General features: G+C 39.9%; 1 protein-coding gene across 6 annotated transcripts in view; it reads right to left on the bottom strand.

Moving 5' to 3' along the window:
• Window positions 1–3,063: 3,063 nt before the first annotated feature.
• The window catches only part of LOC115135069 (RNA-binding protein 39-like), a 58,132-nt gene continuing 39,951 nt past the window's right edge, over window positions 3,064–21,244 (bottom strand). For 5 of the 6 annotated variants that reach the window (XM_029669331.2, XM_065026309.1, XM_029669339.2 and 2 more), the window contains 5 exons: window positions 7,983–8,069; window positions 7,574–7,682; window positions 7,290–7,395; window positions 7,126–7,204; window positions 3,064–7,006 (listed from right to left, as the gene is read on the bottom strand). In XM_029669331.2, the coding sequence (XP_029525191.2) occupies window positions 6,906–7,006; window positions 7,126–7,204; window positions 7,290–7,395; window positions 7,574–7,682; window positions 7,983–8,069 (482 nt within the window). In that variant the 3' untranslated portion in view covers window positions 3,064–6,905. Of the gene's footprint in view, window positions 7,007–7,125; window positions 7,205–7,289; window positions 7,683–7,982; window positions 8,070–21,244 lie in introns of those variants that run through there. The other variant, XM_065026312.1, reaches the window with a different exon arrangement.

The following is a 21,244-nucleotide window of genomic DNA, read 5'->3' as shown; positions in this document are numbered from 1 at the left end:
TCGGGTGATTGTGGAGGCCAGGTCATCGGATGCAGCACTCCATCACTCTCTGTCTTGGTCAAATAGCCCTTACACAGCCTGGAGGTGTGTTTTGGGTTCTTTTCCTGTTGAAAAACAAATGATAGTCCCACTAAGCGCAAACCAGATGGGGTGGCATATCGCTGCAGAATGCTGTGGTAGCCATGCTGGTGAAGTGTGCCTTGAATTCTAAATAGAATCACTGACAGTGTCAGCAGCAAAGCACCATCACACCATGCTTCACGGTGGGAACCACACACGTGGAGATCATCCATTCATCAACTCTGTGTCTCACAAAGACAAGGCGGTTGGAACCAAATATCTCAAATTTGGACTCCAGACCCAAGGACAGATTGCCTTGGGAATAATGTCCATTACTCGTGTTTCTTGGACCAAGCAAGTCTCTTCTTATTGGTGTCCTTTAGTAGTGGTTTCTTTGCAGCAATTCGACCATGAAGGCCTGATTCACGCAGTCTCCTTGGAACAGTTGATGTTGAGATGTGTCTGTTATTTGAACTCTGTGAGGCATTTATTTGGCTGAAATTTCTGAGGCTGGTAACTCTAATGAACTTATCCTCTGCAGCAGAGGTAACTCTGTGTCTTCCTTTCCTGTGGCAGTTCTCATTGGTGCCAGTTTCATCATAGTGCTTGAAGGTTTTTGCGACTGCACTTGAAGAAACTTTTACAGTTCTTGAAATTTTCCAGATTGACATGTCTTAAAGTAATGATGGACTGTCATTTCTCTTTGCTTATTTGAGCTGTTCTTGCTATAATATGGACTTGGTATTTTACCAAATAGGACTATCCCTATACCATCTCTACCTTGTCACGACACAACTGATTGGCTCAAACGCATTAAGAACAAAATACATTTTACAAATGAAATTTTAAGAAGGCACAACTGTTAATCAAAATGCATTCCAGCTTCCTCTTGAAGCTGGTTGAGAGAATGCCAAGAGTGTACAAAGTTGTCATCAAGGCAAAGGGTGGCTACTTTGAATATATTTTTATTTGTTTAACACTTTTGTGGTTACTACATGATTCCATATGTGTTATTTCATAGTTTGGATGTCTTCACTATTATTCTACAATGTAGAAAATACAAAAAATAAAGAAAACGTTTGACTGTTACTCTATGTAAATTCGATATTTCTCTATTTCATTCTCAATAAATTTGCTAACATTTATAAAAACATGTTTTCACTTTGTCATTATGGGGTAGTGTGTAGACGGGTGGAGAAACAAAAATATATTTGATCCATTTTGAATTCAGGCTGTAACACAAGAAAATGTGGAATAAGTCAAGGGGTATGAATACTTTCTGAAGACACTGCATGTATTGTTGTGGTCTGTTTGTGACTCACTTGATAAGAGCATGGCACGAGCAACACCAGAGTTGTGGGTTTGAATCCAACTGGGGTCACATACCACAATGGTGGATTGTTGTCATTTGGATAAATGTGTCTGCTAAGTAAATTGCATATATTACAGTATTACAGTACTGTATCGGCCAATTCAATTTTAGGAAAGCAGTGTGGATTTTTTGGATTATTTGAGTATTGATATTGTGTTACTGCACTGAATGAGCTAGAAACACAAGCATTTCGCAACATCAGCTAATCTTTATGTAACCAATAAACTTTGATTTAATTTGTTACATCCAGTGCATCTCTAATCTTTTCAATATCCAATTTTTTTTAAACATTTACTGTGAACTTAAATCATCATAGCAATCATCATAGTAGTACATTTGAGGCAATTACTTTATAGGATCATGTATTGCAATGTGAAACATGTATTTCTAGATGAAACACTGATTAAATTGTGAAAAAGTGACTATGATTTAGTTTGATGTACTTAGTCAATTGAAAATGTGCTTAGAGTTTTAAGCAACTGCCTTTTCGATAATCTGTTTTGAGGTTTTTGTTAAGGGTTGTGAAAATTGCACCAAAGTGATAAAAAAAACTGTAAGCCATAGAGGACGTTCATTGGCCTGGAAGTGGTCAAGCAATCGTCAAACTAACTATTGCGCCCATCATTAACCCGCTTTGAAAATAGCAAATATATTTGACACGCACAACTCGACAGTGCTGCAGAAAAATTGACCATTGCGCTAGGTTTGTTAATATATACACATTGGGGAGAACAAGTATTTGATACACTGCTGATTTTTCAGGTTTTCCTACTTACAAAGCATGTAGAGGTCTCTAATTTGTATCATAGGTACACTTCAACTGTGAGAGACGGAATATAAAACAAAAATCCAGAAAATCACATTGTATGATTTAAGTGATTAATTTGCATTTTATTGCATGACATAAGTATTTGATACATCAGAAAAGCAGAACTTAATATTTGGTACGGAAACCTTTGTTTGCAATTACAGAGATCATACGTTTCGTGTAGTTCTTGACCAGGTTTGCACACACTGCAGCAGGGATTTTAGTCCACTCCTCCATACAGACCTTCTCCAGATCCTTCAGGTTTCGGGGCTGTCACTGGGTAATATGGACTTTCAGCTCCCTCCAAAGATTTTCTATTGGGTTCAGGTATGGAGACTGGCTAGGCCACTCCAGGACCTTGAGATGCTTCTTACGGAGCCACTCCTTAGTTGCCCTGGCTGTGTTTCGGGTCGTTGTCATGTTGGAAGACCCAGCTATGACCCATCTTCAATGCTCTTACTGAGGGAAGGAGGTTGTTGGCCAAGATCTTGCGATACATGGCCCCATCCATCCTCCCCTCAATACAGTGCAGTCGTACTGTCCCCTTTGCAGAAAAGCATCCCCAAAGAATGATGTTTCCACCTCCATGCTTCACAGTTGGGATGGTGTTCTTGGGGTTGTACTCATCCTTCTTCTTCCTCCAAACACGGCGAGTGGAGTTTAGACCAAAAAGCTCTATTTTTGTCTCATCAGACCACATGACTGATAGAGGAATTCTAAATTCCTTTTATTCTTTAATTGCCAAAATCAATTAGCACTCATTTCTAATTCATTAATGAATTATAAGTTCATTAATTATGCATGAAGTAGAATGAGACCAGTCTTAAAAGCCAAAGGTAACAGCGTTTATTACGAGAGAGTACTGACCCAAAATACAAAGAACATTACATTTTAAAGAAAGTGAACATAAAATGACGTCATCAGTTTCACACCCTCTCCCAGCCTTACAATGGCTTAGTATTCAGTCTTGGAGATAGTTTCACTCCCCTCATAAATCTACATTCCAACCTGTCTAAAGGATATACTTCTCTCCCCTAATGGAATCCAACCAAAACATTCTTATCTGTTTGAAAAACGATCTTATCCCTTTTTCTCAAACTTTCCCAGGAGACACAGACACAATTCATTTCTGCTTACATTTTCAGTAACAGTACAATTAAGAACCCATACTTTTCAAATCATAACATAAGTATTAGCATAGAAGGGTTCTAATCATTAATGTATACATAATTGATCATCTAAACTATATTTTCCTCTATCAATGACCTTCTCCCATTTCTCCTCTGGATCATCCAGATGGTCATTGGCAAACTTCAGACGGGCCTGGACATGCGCTGGCTTGAGCAGGGGGACCTTGCGTAAAATGCAGGATTTTAATAGTGTGTTACTAATGGTTTTCTTTGAGACTGTGGTCCCAGCTCTCTTCAGGTCATTGACCAGGTCCTGCCGTGTAGTTCTGGGCTGATCCCTCACCTTCCTCATGATCATTGATGCCCCACGAGGTGAGATCTTGCATGGAGCCCCAGACCGAGGGTGATTGACCGTCATCTTGAACTTCTTCCATTTTCTAATAATTGCACCAACAGTTGTTGCCTTCTCACCAAGCTGCTTGCCTATTGTCCTGTAGCCCATCCCAGCCTTGTGCAGGTCTACAATTTTAGCCCTGATGTCCTTACACAGCTCTCTGGTCTTGGCCATTGTGGAGAGGTTGGCGTCTGTTTGATTGAGTGTGTGGACAGGTGTCTTTTATACAGGTAACGAGTTCAAACAGGTGCAGTTAATACAGGTAATGAGTGGAGAACAGGTGGGCTTCTTAAAGAAAAACTAACAGGTCTGTGAGAGCCAGAATTCTTACTGGTTGGTAGGTGATCAAATACTTATGTCATGCAATAAAATGCAAATTATTACTTAAAAACCATACAATCTGATTTTCTGGATTTTTGTTTTAGATTCCGTCTCTCACAGTTGAAGTGCACCTATGATAAAAATTACAGACCTATACGTGATTTGTAAGTTGAAAAACCTGCAAAATCGGCAGTGTATCAAATACTTGTTCTCCCCACTGAATATATTTTTATTATTATTATTATTTATTGAACCTTTATTTAACTAGGCAATTCAGTTAAAAACAAATTCTTAGTCCAGTTTTGCTCCAAATTCATACCAAAGCTTAATTACAGTAGGATCTCAGATAAGTTGGTAATGGACGTTGTTCGTAATACCTAAATGTTTGTTACTTTGAAATAAACAGTACATTTTGTGGGAAAATCTTAAATTGTTTAAACATGTTTTAACTGTTTAGCCGAATATTGTTTTTTCACAAGTTTTTTTTCCCTCACACAAAATGTTTCACCCCACCACTGTTTTGGTAAAGAGATGAGGGATGGGGCATGACAGTTGAACTAAGCTAAGTTATATTCACAGATTGCCCCTTTAAAGCAACCTTTACACTAGTCTGTTGCCTACAGAAGATTTTTAATAACATATCGATATTGCCTGTTCGGCTGACCAGTAAACTCCGTAACTCCCGAGTTTTGGGATTCTATGTCTCATCAGCATTGACATTTTTTCCAATTAAGTTTTTGATTTTCTTAGAAGTGTATATATTTTGTGGGTATATTATATATGCTTATACCAAATGGGAGGATCATAGAATGATGTGCTACAGACAGTATTGAGCAAGGAAAGAAACTACTTGAGTGTAACTAAAATACATTTTAATCAAGGTCTTTATAAAATCTAATCTTGATTAGAAAACATATACTGAAAAACCAAATGGTCTCTAAACGACCACAAATGAAATCAGTCATTACGTTTCCAGAGCTCATGGAGCTCAATCAAACAGACTCCAACCTCTCCACAATGGCCAAAAATATTCTGATGTATAAACGAAACTGCAATGTTTGAATTTTATTTTTGCTTTCCAAAAAGATTCAACATCCTCTTTTCTTATGTCTGGGTATCTACAGTTGAAGTTGGAAGTTTACATACACCTTAGCCAAATACATTTAAACTCAGTTTATACAATTCCTGACATTTAATCCTAGTAAAAAATCCCTGTTTTAGGTCAGTTATGATCACCACTTTATTTTAAGAATGTGAAATGTCAGAATAATAGTAGAGAGAATGATTTATTTCTGCTTTATTTCTTTCATCACATTCCCAGTGGGTGAGAAGTTTACATACACTCAATTAGTATTTGGTAGCATTGCCTTTAAATGGTTTAACTTGGGTCAAACGTTTCAGGTAGCCTCCCACAAGCTTCCCACAAGAAGTTGGGTGAATTTTGGCCCATTACTCCTGACAGAGCTGGTGTAACGGAGTCAGGTTTGCAGTTCTCCTTGCTCACACACGCTTTTTCAGTTCTGCCCACAAATTTTCTATAGGGTTGAGTTCAGGGCTTTGTGATGGCCACTCCAATACTTTGTTGTCCTTAAGCCATTTTGCCACAACTTTGGAAGTATGCTTGGGGTCATTGTCCATTTGGAAGACCCATTTGCATCCAATCATTAACTTCCTGACTGATGTCTTGAGATGTTGCTTCAATATATCCACATACTTTTCCTACCTCATTGTGCCATCTATTTTGTGAAGTGCACAAGACCCTCCTGTAGCAAAGCACCCCCACAACATGATGCTGCCACCCCCGTGCTTCACAGTTGGGATGGTGTTCTTCGGCTTGCAAGCCTCCCCCTTTTGTTCTCCAAACATAACGATATTCATTAAGGTCTAACAGTTCTATTTTTGCTTCATCAGACCAGAGGACATTTCTCCAAAATGTATGATCTTTGTCCCCATGTGCAGTTGCAAACCGTAGTCTGGCTTTTCAATGGCGGTTTTGGAGCAGTGGCTTCTTCCTAGCTGAGCAGCCTTTCATGTTATGTCGATATAGGACTCGTTTTACTGTGGATATTTGTGTACCCGTTTCCTCCAGCATCTTCACAAGGTCCTTTGGTGTTGTTCTGGGATTGATTTGCACTTTTCGCACCAAAGTACGTTCATCTCTAGGAGACAGAACGCGTCTCCTTCCTGAGTGGTATGATGGCTACGTGGTCCCATGGTGTTTATACTTGCGTACTATTGTTTGTACAGATTTACGTGTTACCTTCAGGCGTTTGGAAATTGCTCCCAAATATGAACCAGACTTGTGGAGGTCTATAATTTTTACATTTGTTAATTAACAAGAAATTTGTGGAGTGGTTGAAAAACAAGTTTTAATGACTCCAATCTAAGTGTATGTAAACTTCCGATTTCAACTGTAAGTTGTACACTTCATCAGGGAAAACATGCCCATCAAAGCTTTCAAGCACAAGAATGTATGAACAAGAATAAGCTTCACAAAATATAAAATGGTAAATTGTCCAGATTAACCAATAAACTCTTAGACTGGCTGAAACTCCACCCTCAATGCCCAACACATGTTTGGACGTGGCTATGCAAGTAAAGCTATGATTATTTTTTGCATATGGAAAGCCAAAAAAGAAGACGATTTTACTTCAGCTACTAACATAAAATAAAAACATACTGCCATAACTTGCAGGAATGAAAAAACGACCACAGACTGTAAAATGTCAAACTTTTAAAGAGAGAAAATTGAAGGGGAAAAAAATCTATTATACAGTGTCCCACCAATCTGGGTTTTTCGTGTCTTGCTGTGAGAGATCATCAGTGAGCAAGAGGGATCAGGAGCTGGGTAGCCTTCACAGAGTCAGGGAAAAGGTTGTGATATGTTGGGAGAGGGACGTATGCCGCTGTGATCATTTTACCTGTGAAGAAAATGTTAAGGATATTATGACAGTTTAGAAAAAAACATATATATTTTTAAATGACTGCGTCAATGACAATTCATAATTGAGTACCACATTCTTTAGTCAGTCCCTCTTACCTGCAAAATATCGACCATGTAATGCGTTTACTGCAGCCATGGCAGCAGGAACGGATGGACATTTCACATACACGTTGCCCTAAAAAAATTATAATAACTTTATTGAGTTGCTATTTAAGACAGCAACCATTTCAAAACCATTCAAATACACTTAAAAGTCTTACGTCAGTGGAATTCTTGTCAACGTATATGTGCACAACTCCTCCATGTTTGTTGCATTCCTCAATGACATCATGCTGAATGTCAACATCCCAGCCTGGGTTATCTTCACTGTAAAATCAGATGGGAAATTATCACCCATAAAGGACTAGTGATTGGGAACCAGTCTATGGGAACAAATAACATCTTAAGGTCTAAGAAGTCTTAAGTTTGTGTACTTAAATCAGCTGGCCTCCTTGGGATATGAATATGCTAGATTGAACAACTTGATTAAATGTTAAATACTTACGACCGAGGGTTGAACATGTTAGACAGCTGGAAACAGTGTGTAGCAAGTGGCTGTGAGGGTAGGTTCATAGCTGTATTCATGTTCATATTCATGGCAGGATTCATGGCAGCTAAAAGTTTTTTTTTTAAAGTGTAAAAATGCATCATATCACATTAAAATAACTAAACTCTGTGTTAGAAATGTTACATTTATTAATGTTCCTTATTATTTATTTATGTTCAATCCAGCCTAATTCTGACACGAGTCTCACAACAGACCAGCTCCTCACACCAAATCAACCAATCAGTGTCTTACTTGCAAACCAACAGATTTGATCAATGCTGGATGATATTAGCCTTCTCCAAATAGCTCAGAGAAAAGCAATAATGGCAGTCAGATAGGCTTGTCCAATTAATCATAATTTTATTACCTGATACAGCGGCCATGGCACCAATAGCAATGGCCCCACCCATCTGCAGGGCTTGCTGTGCTGCTGGGGGAATCTGCAGTCCCGTGCCTGAAAGACAGAAGACATTGGGCTTGACATTCGTCCTTGTTCACACTTTATGATACGGTTCTTAAAGCTGAATTATGTAGCTTTTAGTATTTTTTAATGCTCAAAAGCTATAATAAGTCGCCAATGTGATTCATCTGTGATAATTTTGCCCCACCAGCCTGCCTGGAAACCGCTCCATTCATTTCCACTGTCGGGTCAGTATTCCCACCAGATTTAGTGCTGCACATACTGAATAATGTAATGAATGATGAGTTCCACTATGAGCTCAGCTGACACAATTTAATATATTTGGGCCATAGAGTCTTCGCTTTCGCTAGTGTATAGCTTACAGTTATGGCAGCTGCGCAATCAAACCCAAAGAAATTGGGAACTTTGGAGAGCCAACAGGCAAAAACGGAAAACATTATTAATATTTTTTAACCTTCATTGAACTAGGCAAGTCAGTTAAGAACAAATTATTATTTACAATGAGTGCCTACTGGGGTAACAGTGGGTTAACTGCCTTGTTCAGGTGCAGAATGACACATTTTTACCTCGTCAGCTCTGGGATTCGATCCAGCAACCGTACGGTTACTGGCCCAAAGCTCTAACCATTAGGATACCTGCCACACCAAAATAACCTTAGAAACCAGCCCAAAATTACTGAACCTCGGATTTGCATTCAAACTGGGCTAGCTAGCTCAACTCAAATCTGACCAAGACAAGATTTATTTTCTGTTGAAAAGATATTGGCACCCTTGCACTTTTTTCAAATAATGCACAATTTCTTCCAGAAAACTATTGAAATTGAAACAAATTTTGGTATCCACATACACTACTGTTCAAAAGTTTGGGGTCACTTAGAAATGTCCTTATTTTTAAAGAAAAGCAAATTTTTTCCCACTAAGATAACATCAAATTGATCAGAAATACAGTGTAGACTTTGTTAATGTTGTAAATAACTATTGTAGCTGGAAATGGCAGATTTTTGTATTGAATATCTACATAGGCGTACAGAGGCCCATTATCAGCAACCATCACTCCTGTGTTTCAATGGCAAGTTCTGTTAGCTAATCCACGTTTATCATTATAAAAGGCTAATTGATCATTAGAAAACCCTTTTGCAATTATGACAGCACAGCTGAAAATTGTTGTGCTAATTAAAGAAGCAATAAAACTGACCTTCTTTAGACTTGTTGAGTATCTGGAGCATCAGCAATTGTTGGTTCGATTACAGGCTCAAAATGGCCAGAAACAAAGAACTTTCTTCTGAAACTCGTCAATCTATTCTTGTTCTGAGAAAGGAAGTCTATTCCATGCGAGAAACTGCTAAGAAACTGAAGATCTCGTACAATGCTGTGTACTACTCCCTTCACAGAACAGCGCAAACGGGCTCTAACCAGAATAGAAAGAGGAGTGGGAGGCCCCGGTGCACAACTAAGCAAGAGGACAAGTACATTAGAGAATTATAAAGCCCAGATCGTCTTTGAGCATCACCTGTAAATGATCTGGGTATTTTGAGAGACGGATATACGTCATCAGATATGTCATCAGAGTGCGCAACAGAACATTGTACTGTCTACACTCGGTTTGTTGTTTATACTAAAATTGTTTCATTAAATCGATTTTAATCAGAAATAAAATTTTGTTGCTAAGGTTTTCACGACGTGGTTAGCCTTTACGGCTGGGACTGCAAGTTTGTGTTCCATTTTTTTGCATGAATACCGCAAGTGATAGCTGGCTGTACTACAGGCACCTGTCGTCGTGGTGGGAAAGACTCATTGTTATCTTTCATAAAACAACTGGTTGCAGTAAAGAGCCAATCTGGATACTAAGGAGATCCTGAGGAAAATCGACGAGAACCAACAGCTTTACGCTATGGAGGAACAACATACTCCCATCATGGAAAGATCCGACTACCTCACAAAATAACTTTAACCTGGCAAAAAAAAGAAAAACAGATTTATCTACAGACAAGGATGATTTACTTCCCGTTGAAGTAGAGGCTAGTGCTCTGGCTGGAATCCATGCAACACTGGAAAAGTTGTATGAGGAGGTAGCAGGGCTGAGGGGGAGTTTGGAGTTCAGCCAGAGTGAAATTCTCACGCTCCAAGGAGAAAACAAGGCACTCACAGCCAAGGTAAAAATCCACGATTCCAACATGGATTGTCTACTCAAGGAAAACAGGCTAATGAAGGAGTCGCTAGACATACAAAGTCGTAGCATGCTTGAAATCTTTTTTCTTCTTCTGGGATTCCTGAGGACGCATCCAATAATCCAGAGGGGCGGGATCAGAGAATTCATGCAATCAGCCTTGAAACTTCCTATAGAGACTTGAAACAAGGTGGCTTTCCACCGAGTACACAGACTTGGAGCTCGGAGCAACAAGACCAAGGGTCCCCGACCGATCATCGCAAAATTTGAACACTACCAACAAAAGGAGCTGATCAAAAGCAGGGGAAGGGAGCTTAAAGGGACCACATTTTTGTCTCAATGACCAATTTCCAAGGGAGATAATCGAACACCATGAGAGACTGTATCCGGTACAAAGGCAACAAAGGGAGAAGGCTAAGCATACCTTTCTCATTGTGGACAAACTCTTTATAGATGGACAGCTATTCCGAGACAGCTCCATATCACCATGGCTGTACTAAATTCTACAGGGACTTCAGGTTACGAAAAAAAGAAAGTATGGGAACTGTAAAAATATATGAACATTATTAAGTGGATATGAACACACACATACTCAGTTACATGCTTGCTTACACATACAGACTTATACATACACACACCTGATCTCGCTCTCTTCTCTCACTCTCTCTTTTCTCTATTGTCGAGAACTGTTTTATAATTTAATGTGTTTATTGTTTGCCTATCTTTTTTATGCATTTGTCTACAAGCTTATATATATTTACAACAAACAAGGGGAAGATATCAGAATAGGGGCATTGGGGAATAATAACATATTGTAGGGAATACATTTGTACTCCACCCGGCACAGCCAGAAGAGGACTGGCCACCTTTCATAGCCTGGTTCTCTAGGTATCTTCCTAGGTTTTGGCCTTTCAGGGAGTTTTCCTAGCCACTGTGCTTCTACCTCTGCATTTCTTGCTGTTTGTGGTTTTAAGGCTGGGTTTCTGTACAGCACTTTGAGATATCAGCTGATGTAAGTAGTGAAGCCATCTCTAGAGTAATGCAAGGTCTCTTTCATGATCATGTGAAATGTCAATTGCTATGGAAATGCTGGGATGTGTTTCTCGATGATGTTAAAGGTAATTATGATGGTGATAAAATATGGATTAGTCTGTCTGGTACTCAGCAGGAAGGTCTGATTTCTCTATAATTAAAACAAGACCCAGATGGCAAATATAAGGACCCAGTCTATCTAAAAATCTGGAGGCCCCTCACACTTCAATGTTGTGATGCAAAAATACTAACGAAATGCATAGCACTCAGAATTAAAAGGGTTTTTACCAGGTATTGTTCACCCTGATCAGACAGGTTTTATACATGGACAATACATTGAAGATAATATACAATAACTACCAGAAATAATAGAACATCATGAAACATCTAAGGAGCCAGGCCTGGTATGTATAGCGGATTTTGAAATGGCATTTGATAAAGTAAGACTTGATTTTATTTATAAATGCTTGGATTTTTTTAATTGAGGTAATTCTCTTATAAAATGGGTAAAAAAAATGTATGGTAACCTCAGGTATAAAATAGTAAATAATGGCTACTTCTCAGAGAGTTTTGAATTGTCAAGAGGAGTTAAACAAGGGTGTCCGCTGTCACCGTATCTGTTTTTTATGGCCATTTTTATTTGTATTTTACCTTTATTTTACTAGGCAAGTCAGTTAAGAACAAATTCTTATTTTCAATGACGGCCTAGGAACAGTGGGTTAACTGCCTGTTCAGGGGCAGAACGACAGATTTGTACCTTGTCAACCTTTCGGTTACTAGTCCCAACGCTCTAACCACTAGGCTACCCTGCCGCCATTGAAATGCTAGCTATTAAAATCAGGTCCAATAACAACATTAGAGGATTTGAAATGCAAGGCTTAAAAACAAAGGTGTCCATGGAGAGTTAAATACCTTTCTGTTATGGAATCATTGCCCTGATTAACTCCTTAGTCATATCTCAGTTTACTCAATTATTTATGGCGCTGCCTACTCCTGATGATACATTTTTCAAATCATCTGGGATGCTAAACCAGACAAAATAAACCGTGAATATCTACAGTTGAAGTCGGAAGTTTACATACACCTTAGCCAAATACATTTAAACTCAGTTATTCACAATTCCTGACATTTAATCCTCGTAAAAATTCCCTGTCTAGGTCAGTTGGGGTCACCACTTTATTTTAAGAATGTGAAATGTCAGAATAATAGTAGAGAGAATGACTTATTTCAGCTGTATTTCTTTCATCACATTCCCACTGGGTCAGAGGTTTACATACACTCAATTAGTATTTGGTAGCATTGCCTTTAAATGGTTTAACTTGGGTCAAACGTTTTGGGTAACCTTCCACAAGCTTCCCACAAGAAGTTGGCTGAATTTTGGCCCATTCCTCCTGACAGAGCTGGTGTAACTGAGTCAGGTTTGTAGGCCTCCTGGCTTGCACACACTTTTTCAGTTCTGCCCACAAATTGTCTATGGGATTGAGGTCAGGGCTTTGTGGTGGTACTCCAATACCTTGACTTTGTTCTCCTTAAGCCATTTTGCCACAACTTTGGAAGTATGCCTGGGGGCATTGTCCATTTGGCATTGTCCCATTTGCTACCAAGCTTTAACTTCCTGACTGATGTCTTGAGATGTTACTCCCTCATGATGCCATCTATTTTGTGAAGTGCACCAGTCCATCCAGCAGCAAAGCACCTCAACAACATGATGCTGCCACCCCCGTGCTTCACGGTTGGGATGGTGTTCTTCGGCTTGCAAGCCTCCCCCTTTTTCCTCCAAACATAATGATGGTCATTATGGCCAAACAGTTCTATTTTTGTTTCATCAGACCAGAGGACATTTCTCCAAAATGTACAATCTTCGTCCCCATGAGCAGTTGCAAACCGTAGTCTGGCTTTCTTATGGAGGTCTTGGGCCAGTGGCTTCTTCCTTGCTGAGTGGCCTTTCAGGTTATGTCAATATCGGACTCGTTTTACTGTGGATATAGATACTTTTGTACCCGTTTCCTCCAGCATCTTCACCAGGTCCTTTGCTGTTGTTCTGGGATTGATTTGCACTTTTTCGCAGAGAACGCGTCTCCTTCCTGAGCGGTATGACGGCTGCGTGGTCCCACTGTGTTTATACTTGCGTACTATTATTTGTACAGATGAATGTGGTACCTTCATCAAAACTATGAAATAACACACATGGAATCATGTAGTAACCAAAATGTTAAACAAATTCTTCATATAGCCACCCTTTGCCTTGACAGATTTGCACTCTTGGTATTCTCTCAACCAGCTTCATGGGGTAGTCACCTGGAATGCATTTCAATTAACAGGTGTGCCTTCTTTCAGTCTTAATGCGTTTGAGACAATCAGTTGTGTTGTGACAAGGTAGGTATGGTATACAGAAGCCCTATTTGGTAAAAGATCAAGTCCATATTATGGCAAGAACAGCTCAAATAAGCAAAGAGAAATGACAGTCCATCATTACTTTAAGATACGAAGGTCAGTCAATACGGAAAATGTCAAGAACTTTGAAAGTTTCTTCAAGTGCAGTCGTAATAACCATCAAGTGCTACGATGAAACTGGCTCTCATGAGGACCGCCACAGAAATGGAAGACCCAGAGTTACCGCTGCTGTAGAGGATACGTTCATGAGCATTGCCAGCCTCAGAAATTGCATCCCAAATGAATGCTTAACAGAGTTCAAGTAACAGACACATCTAAACATCAACTGTTCAGAGGAGACTGTGTGAATTAGGCCTTCATGGTCGAATTGCTGCAAAGAAACCACAACTAAAGGACACCAATATTAAGAGACTTCCTTGGTCCAAGAAACAAGAGCAATGGACATTAGACCGGTGGAAATGTGTTCTTTGGTATAGTGTCCAAATTTGAGATTTTTGGTTACAACCGCTGTGTCTTTGTGAGACGCGGTGTGGGTGAACAGATGATCTCTGCATGTGTATTTCCCACCGTAAAGCATGGAGGAGGTGGTGTTATGGTGTGGGGGTGCTTTGCTGGTGACGCTGTCTGTGATTTATTTAGAATTCAATGCACACTTAAGCAGCATGGCTACCATAGCATTCTGCAGTGATAGTCCCACTAATCCCAAACCAGATGGGATGGCATATCATTTTTTTCAACAGGACAATGACCCAACACACCTCCAGGCTGTGCATTTGACCAAGAAAGAGAGTGATGGAGTGCTGATCAGATGACCTGGCCCCCACAATTCCCCGACCTCAACCAAATTGAGATGATTTGTGATGAGTCGAACCGCAGAGTGAAGGAAAAGCAGCCAACAAGTGCTCTGCATATGTGGGAACTCTATCAAGCTGGTTGAGAGAATGCCAAGAGTGTGCAAAGCTGTCATCAAGGCCAAGGGTGGTTATTTTTAACAGAGGCAATTGCATAGACTGTAGACATTTTGCGCAACATGAGCTCATGGGCTCTCATGAAGTGTTTGATTACAATTGCATTGATGTCAGAGTGATTAGAGGGACAATAGAGTGCTGAGTACCAATCAGTTAGCAAGTTTGGAAGGCTACTAGTGAAAATCAGCAGCATAGGAGCTTGGAGAAGCCTAATTACTGTGACCCTTTTAATTTATTTTATTTTATTTCACCTTTATTTAACCATGTAGGCAAGTTGAGAACAAGTTCTCATTTACAATTGCGACCTGGCCAAGATAAAGCAAAGCAGTTCGACACATACAACGACACAGAGTTACACATGGAGTAAAACAAACATACAGTCAATAATACAGTATAAACAAGTCTATATACGATGTGAGCAAATAAGGTGAGATAAGGGAGGTAAAGGCAAAAAAAGGCCATGGTGGCAAAGTAAATACAATATAGCAAGTAAAACACTGGAATGATAGATTTGCAGTGGAAGAATGTGCAAAGTAGAATAATAAATGGGGTGCAATAAAAATAAAAATAATGGGGTGCAAAGGAGCAAAATAAATAAATAAATAAAATAAATACTGTAGGGAAAGAGGTAGTTGTTTGGGCTCAATTATAACTGGGCTATGTACAGGTGCAGTAATCTGTGAGCTGCTCTGACAGTTGGTGCTTAAAGCTAGTGGGGGAGATAAGTGTTTCCAGTTTCAGAGATTTTTGTAGTTCGTTCCAGTCATTGGCAGCAGAGAACTGGAAGGAGAGGCGGCCAAAGAAAGATTTGGTTTTGGGGGTGACCAGAGAGATATACCTGCTGGAGCGCGTGCTACAGGTGGGTGATGCTATGGTGACCAGCGAGCTGAGATAAGGGGGACTTTACCTAGCAGGGTCTTGTAGATGACATGGAGCCAGTGGGTTTGGCGACGAGTATGAAGCGAGGGCCAGCCAACGAGAGCGTACAGGTCGCAATGGTGGGTAGTATATGGGGCTTTGGTGACAAAACGGATGGCACTGTGATAGACTGCATCCAATTTGTTGAGTAGGGTATTGGAGGCTATTTTGTAAATGACATCGTCGAAGTCGAGGATTGGTAGGATGGTCAGTTTTACAAGGGTATGTTTGGCAGCATGAGTGAAGGATGCTTTGTTGCGAAATAGGATCCAATTCTAGATTTAACTTTGGATTGGAGATGTTTGATGTGGGTCTGGAAAGAGAGTTTACAGTCTAACCAGACACCTAGGTATTTGTAGTTGTCCACGTATTCTAAGTCAGAGCCGTCCAGAGTAGTGATGTTGGACAGGCGAGCAGGTGCAGGCAGCGATCGGTTGAAGAGCATGCATTTAGTTTTACTTGTATTTAAGAGCAATTGGAGGCCACGGAAGGAGAGTTGTATGGCATTGAAGCTTGCCTGGAGGGTTGTTAACACAGTGTCCAAAGAAGGGCCAGAAGTATACAGAATGGTGTCGTCTGCGTAGAGGTGGATCAGAGACTCACCAGCAGCAAGAGTGACATCATTGATGTATACAGAGAAGAGAGTCGGTCCAAGAATTTAACCCTGTGGCACCCCCATAGAGACTGCCAGAGGTCAGGACAGCAGACCCTCCGATTTGACACACTGAACTCTATCAGAGAAGTAGTTGGTAAACCAGGCGAGGCAATCATTTGAGAAACCAAGGCTGTCGAGTCTGCCGATGAGGATGTGATGATTGACAGAGTCGAAAGCCTTGGCCAGATCAATGAATACGGCTGCACAGTAATATTTCTTATCAATGGCGGTTAAGATATCGTTTAGGACCTTGAGCGTGGCTGAGGTGCACACATGACCAGCTCTGAAACCAGATTGCATAGCAGAGAAGGTATGGTGAGATTCGAAATGGTCGGTAATCTGTTTGTTGACTTGGCTTTCGAAGACCTTAGAAAGGCAGGGTAGGATAGATATAGGTCTGTAGCAGTTTGGGTCAAGAGTGCCCCCCCCCTTTGAAGAGGGGGATGACCGCAGCTGCTTTCCAATCTTTGGGAATCTCAGATGACACGAAAGAGAGGTTGAACAGGCTAGTAATAGGGGTGGCAACAATTTCGGCAGATAATTTTAGAAAGAAAGGGTCCAGATTGTCTAGCCCGGCTGATTTGTAGGGGTCCAGATTTTGCAGCTCTTTCAGAACATCATCTGACTGGATTTGTGAGAAGGAGAAATGTGGAAGGCTTGGGCGAGTTGCTGTGGGGGGTGCAGTGCTGTTGACCGGGGTAGGGGTAGCCAGGTGGAAAGCATGGCCAGCTGTAGAAAAATGCTTATTGCAATTCTCAATTATAGTGGATTTATCAGTGGTGACAGTGTTTCCTATCTACAGTACAGTGGGCAGCTGGGAGGAGGTGTTCTTATTCTCCATGGACTTTACAGTGTCACAGAGTTAGTGTTGCAGGATGCAAACGGTCACATGGAATTTGACTGCAGTCTTGACTCGTGACCGCTGGTGTGGCTGTAATACAGTCATGGTAACAGCCCTAACTATATGTATCATTGACCTTCTGTTACATTTCTGACGCATCTGATTAGCTAGCTAGCTACTTCACACTACATTGGGCTGAATGTGTACAGGTCTCCCAAAGTAAAAAGGATAGGAATAGCCATGATCATTATTTGACGACAAAGCTCTACAAAGAAAATATATTTGAACTAAAATATTGCTTATTTTTCAGTAATGAAAGGGATCTATCGACATCAATGCCTACCAATCGTGTGTGTTTCCAGGCCCACTATTCTCTAGTATTTGAGCAGAGTCAGTTCAGCAAGCACAAACTTTAGCAAAGACAGCATCATTGTATTTTCAGCTGGCCAAGAATGTACCTAATAATAAAGTAAACATCTTCTAATTCTAGGCACCTATGTAGCTAAAATGTTAAGGAAAATTAACTACCCAGGATTTACTTTTGAGTATGGATGACATACGATCCCAATAGATTAGCCTAGTGCACAGAGATGTAAATCCCGTGATCCTAAACTGAATGCATTGACAACAATCTAAGACTGATGGTTGTGAAAGGCCATTCTGTCTCTTTTGGGATAGGGGGCAGCATTTTCACTATTGGATGAATAGCATTCCCAGAGTGAACTGCCTCCTACTCTGTCCCAGATGCTAATATATGCATATTATTATTAGTATTTAACAGAAAACACTCTGAAGTTTCTAAAACTGTTTTAATGATGTCTGTGAGTATAACAGAACTCACATGGCAGGCGAAAACCTGAGAAAAATCCAACCAGGAAGTGGGACATCTGAGGTTTGTAGTTTTTCAAAGCTTGGCCTACCGAACACACAGTGGGATATGGATAAAGTTGCACTTCCTACGGCTTCCACTAGATGTCAACCGTCTTTAGAAACTTGAATGATGATTCTATTATAAAGGAGGGGCTCATGAGACCTGTTAGAGTCAGTGGTCTGGCATAGTGCCTTTGTCTCATGACGCGCGCTCCCGACAGAGTTACCTCTCCTTCCAGTGCTTTTCTTCAGACAGAAATTCTCTGGTTGAAACATTATTGATGTTTTATGTTAAATACATCCTAAAGATTGATTCCATACATCGTTTGACATGTTTCTAAAGGACTGTAAAAGAACCTTTCAAGTTTTTGTCTGGACGAAGTGCCTGCACCTCATGAAGATGGATTACTGTGCTGAACACGCTAACAACAAGTGGCTATTTGGACATAAATAATGGACTTTATGGAACAAATCAGTCATTTATTGTCAAACTGGGATTCCTGGGAGTGCCTTCTGATGAAGATCATCAAAGGTAAGTGAATATTTATGGTGTTATTTCTAACTTCTGTTGACTCCAAGATGGCGGATATTTCTCTGGCTGGATTGGGCTCTGAGCGCCGTTCTCAGATTATGCTTTCTCCGTAAAGTTAAAAAAAAATCTGACACAGCGGTTGCATTAACCTCATAGTCCGACCAAACCCGTATGCGGTAGCGTAACTACAGCCTCAAGCTCATTAGCATAACGCAACGTTAGCGATTTCTAAAAATCGCAAATGAAATGAAATAAATATGCCTGTTCTCAAGCTTATCCTTTTCTTAACAATCCTGTCGTCTCAGATTTTCAAAATATGCTTTAGAACCAGAGAAAATCACTAATTTGTGTAAGAGTGGTGATAGCTAGCTTAGCATTAGCGTTAGCATTTAGCACGCAACATATTCACAAAAACCAGCCAAGGAATCAAATAAAATAATTTACCTTTGAAGAACTTCAGATGTTTCAATGAGGAGACTCTCAGTTACATAGCAGATGTCCAGTTTTTCCTGAAAGATTCTTGTGTAGGACACATCGTTCCCTTTTGTTACTATGCATATGGCTACCGAAACTAACCGAAAATTCAGTCACCTACATGTCGAACTTTTTTCCGAATTAACTCCATAATATCGACTGAAACATGGAAAACGTTGTTTGAATCAATCCTGAAGGTGGTTTGTCATATTTCTCTCCATTGAAAGCACCGTCCTTGTAGCCTGGTTTGTTCTGAGATTTGAATGGAAAAATACCGGGACCTGACTTTTGCGCACCGATTGCCACGCAGACACCAAGCGGGACACCTGGTAAATGTAGTCCCTTATGGTCAATCTTCCAATGATATGCCTACAAATACGTCACAATGCTGCAAAGACCTTGGGGAAACAAGAGAAAGAGTCCGTTCATTCCTGTCGCATTCACAGCCATATAAGGCGATCATGGAAAACGTAGCCTCAGAAATCCTGTGCATTTCCTGGTCGGTCATACATCTTGGTTTTGCCCGAAGCATTTGTTCTAAGGGACTCACAGTGAAAATCGTTGCATTTCTGGAAACATAAGACTGTCTTCTTTCCAAAACTATCAATTCCAAGCATATTCGAGCATCTTTTCGTGACAAAATATTGCGCTTAAAACGGGCACGTCTTTTTATCCAAAAATGAAATACTGCCCCTAGAGTCTTAACAGGTTAAGGAGAAGTCTATCTTTAATTCTGTGAATAACAGTTGTATCTTTTATCAATGTTTATTATGAGTATTTCTGCAAAATCAGAATTTTGGAATCAAAACATTACTGCATGTAACATGCCAATGTAAACTGAGATTTTGGGATATAAATATGCACATTATCAAACAAAACATACATGTATTGTGTAACATGATGTCCTATGAGTGTCATCTGCTTTTTGTGACTCCTATCTTTGGCTGGATTTAAAAAAATATTTTTTTATATTTTTTTAACTTGGCTCTGACCTAACAATCATATGTTGTGCTTTCGCTGTAAAGCATTTTTTAAATCGGACACGATGGGTAGATGAACAAGATGTTTATCTTTCATTTGCTGTATTAGACTTGTTAATGTGTGAAAGTTACATATTTCCCAAAAATATTTTTGAATTTCACACACTGCCTTTTCAGCGGAATGTTGTAGAGGGGTTCCGCTAGCGGAACGCCTACCCTAGAAAGGTTAATTGAAGATGTGGCAAATAGGAGTGGCAAAATCGTCTGCCAGCATCCTCAGGAATTTTCCATCCAGATTGTCAGACCCTGGTGGCTTGTCATTGTTGATAGACAACAATAATTTTTTCACCTCTTCCACACTGACTTTACGGAATTCAAAAGTACAATTCTTGTCTTCCATAATTTGGTCAGATATACTTGGATGTGTAGTGTCTGCGTTTGTTGCTGGCATGTCATCCCTAAGTTTGCTTATCTTGCCAATGAAAAAGGCATTCAAGTAGTTTGCAATATCAGTGGGATTTGTGATGAATGAGCCACCTGATTCAATGAATGAAGCAGCCGAGTTGGCTTTCCCCCCCAAAATTTCATTCAAGATGCCCATAAGCGTTTTACTATCATTCTTTGTATAATTTATCTTTGTTTCATAGAGTACTTTCTTTTTTTTAGTTTAGTCACATGATTTCTTAATTTACAGTACGTTTGCCAATCAGTTGGGCTGCCAGACTTAATTGCCATACATTTTGCCTCATCCCTCTCAACCATACCATTTTTCAAGTCCTTATCAATCCAGGGGGATTTAACAGTTTTTACAGTAATTTTCTTAATGGGTGGGTGCTTATTAGTAACTGGAATAAGTAGTTTCATAAATGTGTCAAGTGCAGTGTCTGGTTGCTCTTCATTACACACCACAGACCAGCAAATATTCTTTACATCATCAACATACACTGCTCAAAAAAATAAAGGGAACACTTAAACAACACAATGTAACTCCAAGTCAATCACACTTCTGTGAAATCAAACTGTCCACTTAGGAAGCAACACTGATTGACAATAAATTTCACATGCTGTTGTGCAAATGGAATAGACAACAGGTGGAAATTATAGGCAATTAGCAAGACACCCCCAATAAAGGAGTGGTTCTGCAGGTGGTGACCACAGACCATTCTCAGTTCCTGTAGTGTGGTTTTCCACTTTACTTTTGAGTGTGACTCCAAATCCAGACCTCCATGGGTTGATAAATTTGATTTCCATTGATAATTTTTGTGTGATTTTGTTGTCAGCACATTCAACTATGTAAATAAAAAAGTATTTAATAAGAATATTTCATTAATTCAGATCTAGGATGTGTTATTTTAGTGTTCCCTTTATTTTTTTGAGC

Source organism: Oncorhynchus nerka, linkage group LG2 (genome assembly GCF_034236695.1).
Source record: "Oncorhynchus nerka isolate Pitt River linkage group LG2, Oner_Uvic_2.0, whole genome shotgun sequence".
Lineage (NCBI taxonomy): Eukaryota > Metazoa > Chordata > Actinopteri > Salmoniformes > Salmonidae > Oncorhynchus > Oncorhynchus nerka.
This window is presented reverse-complemented; position numbering and strand designations above follow the sequence as displayed.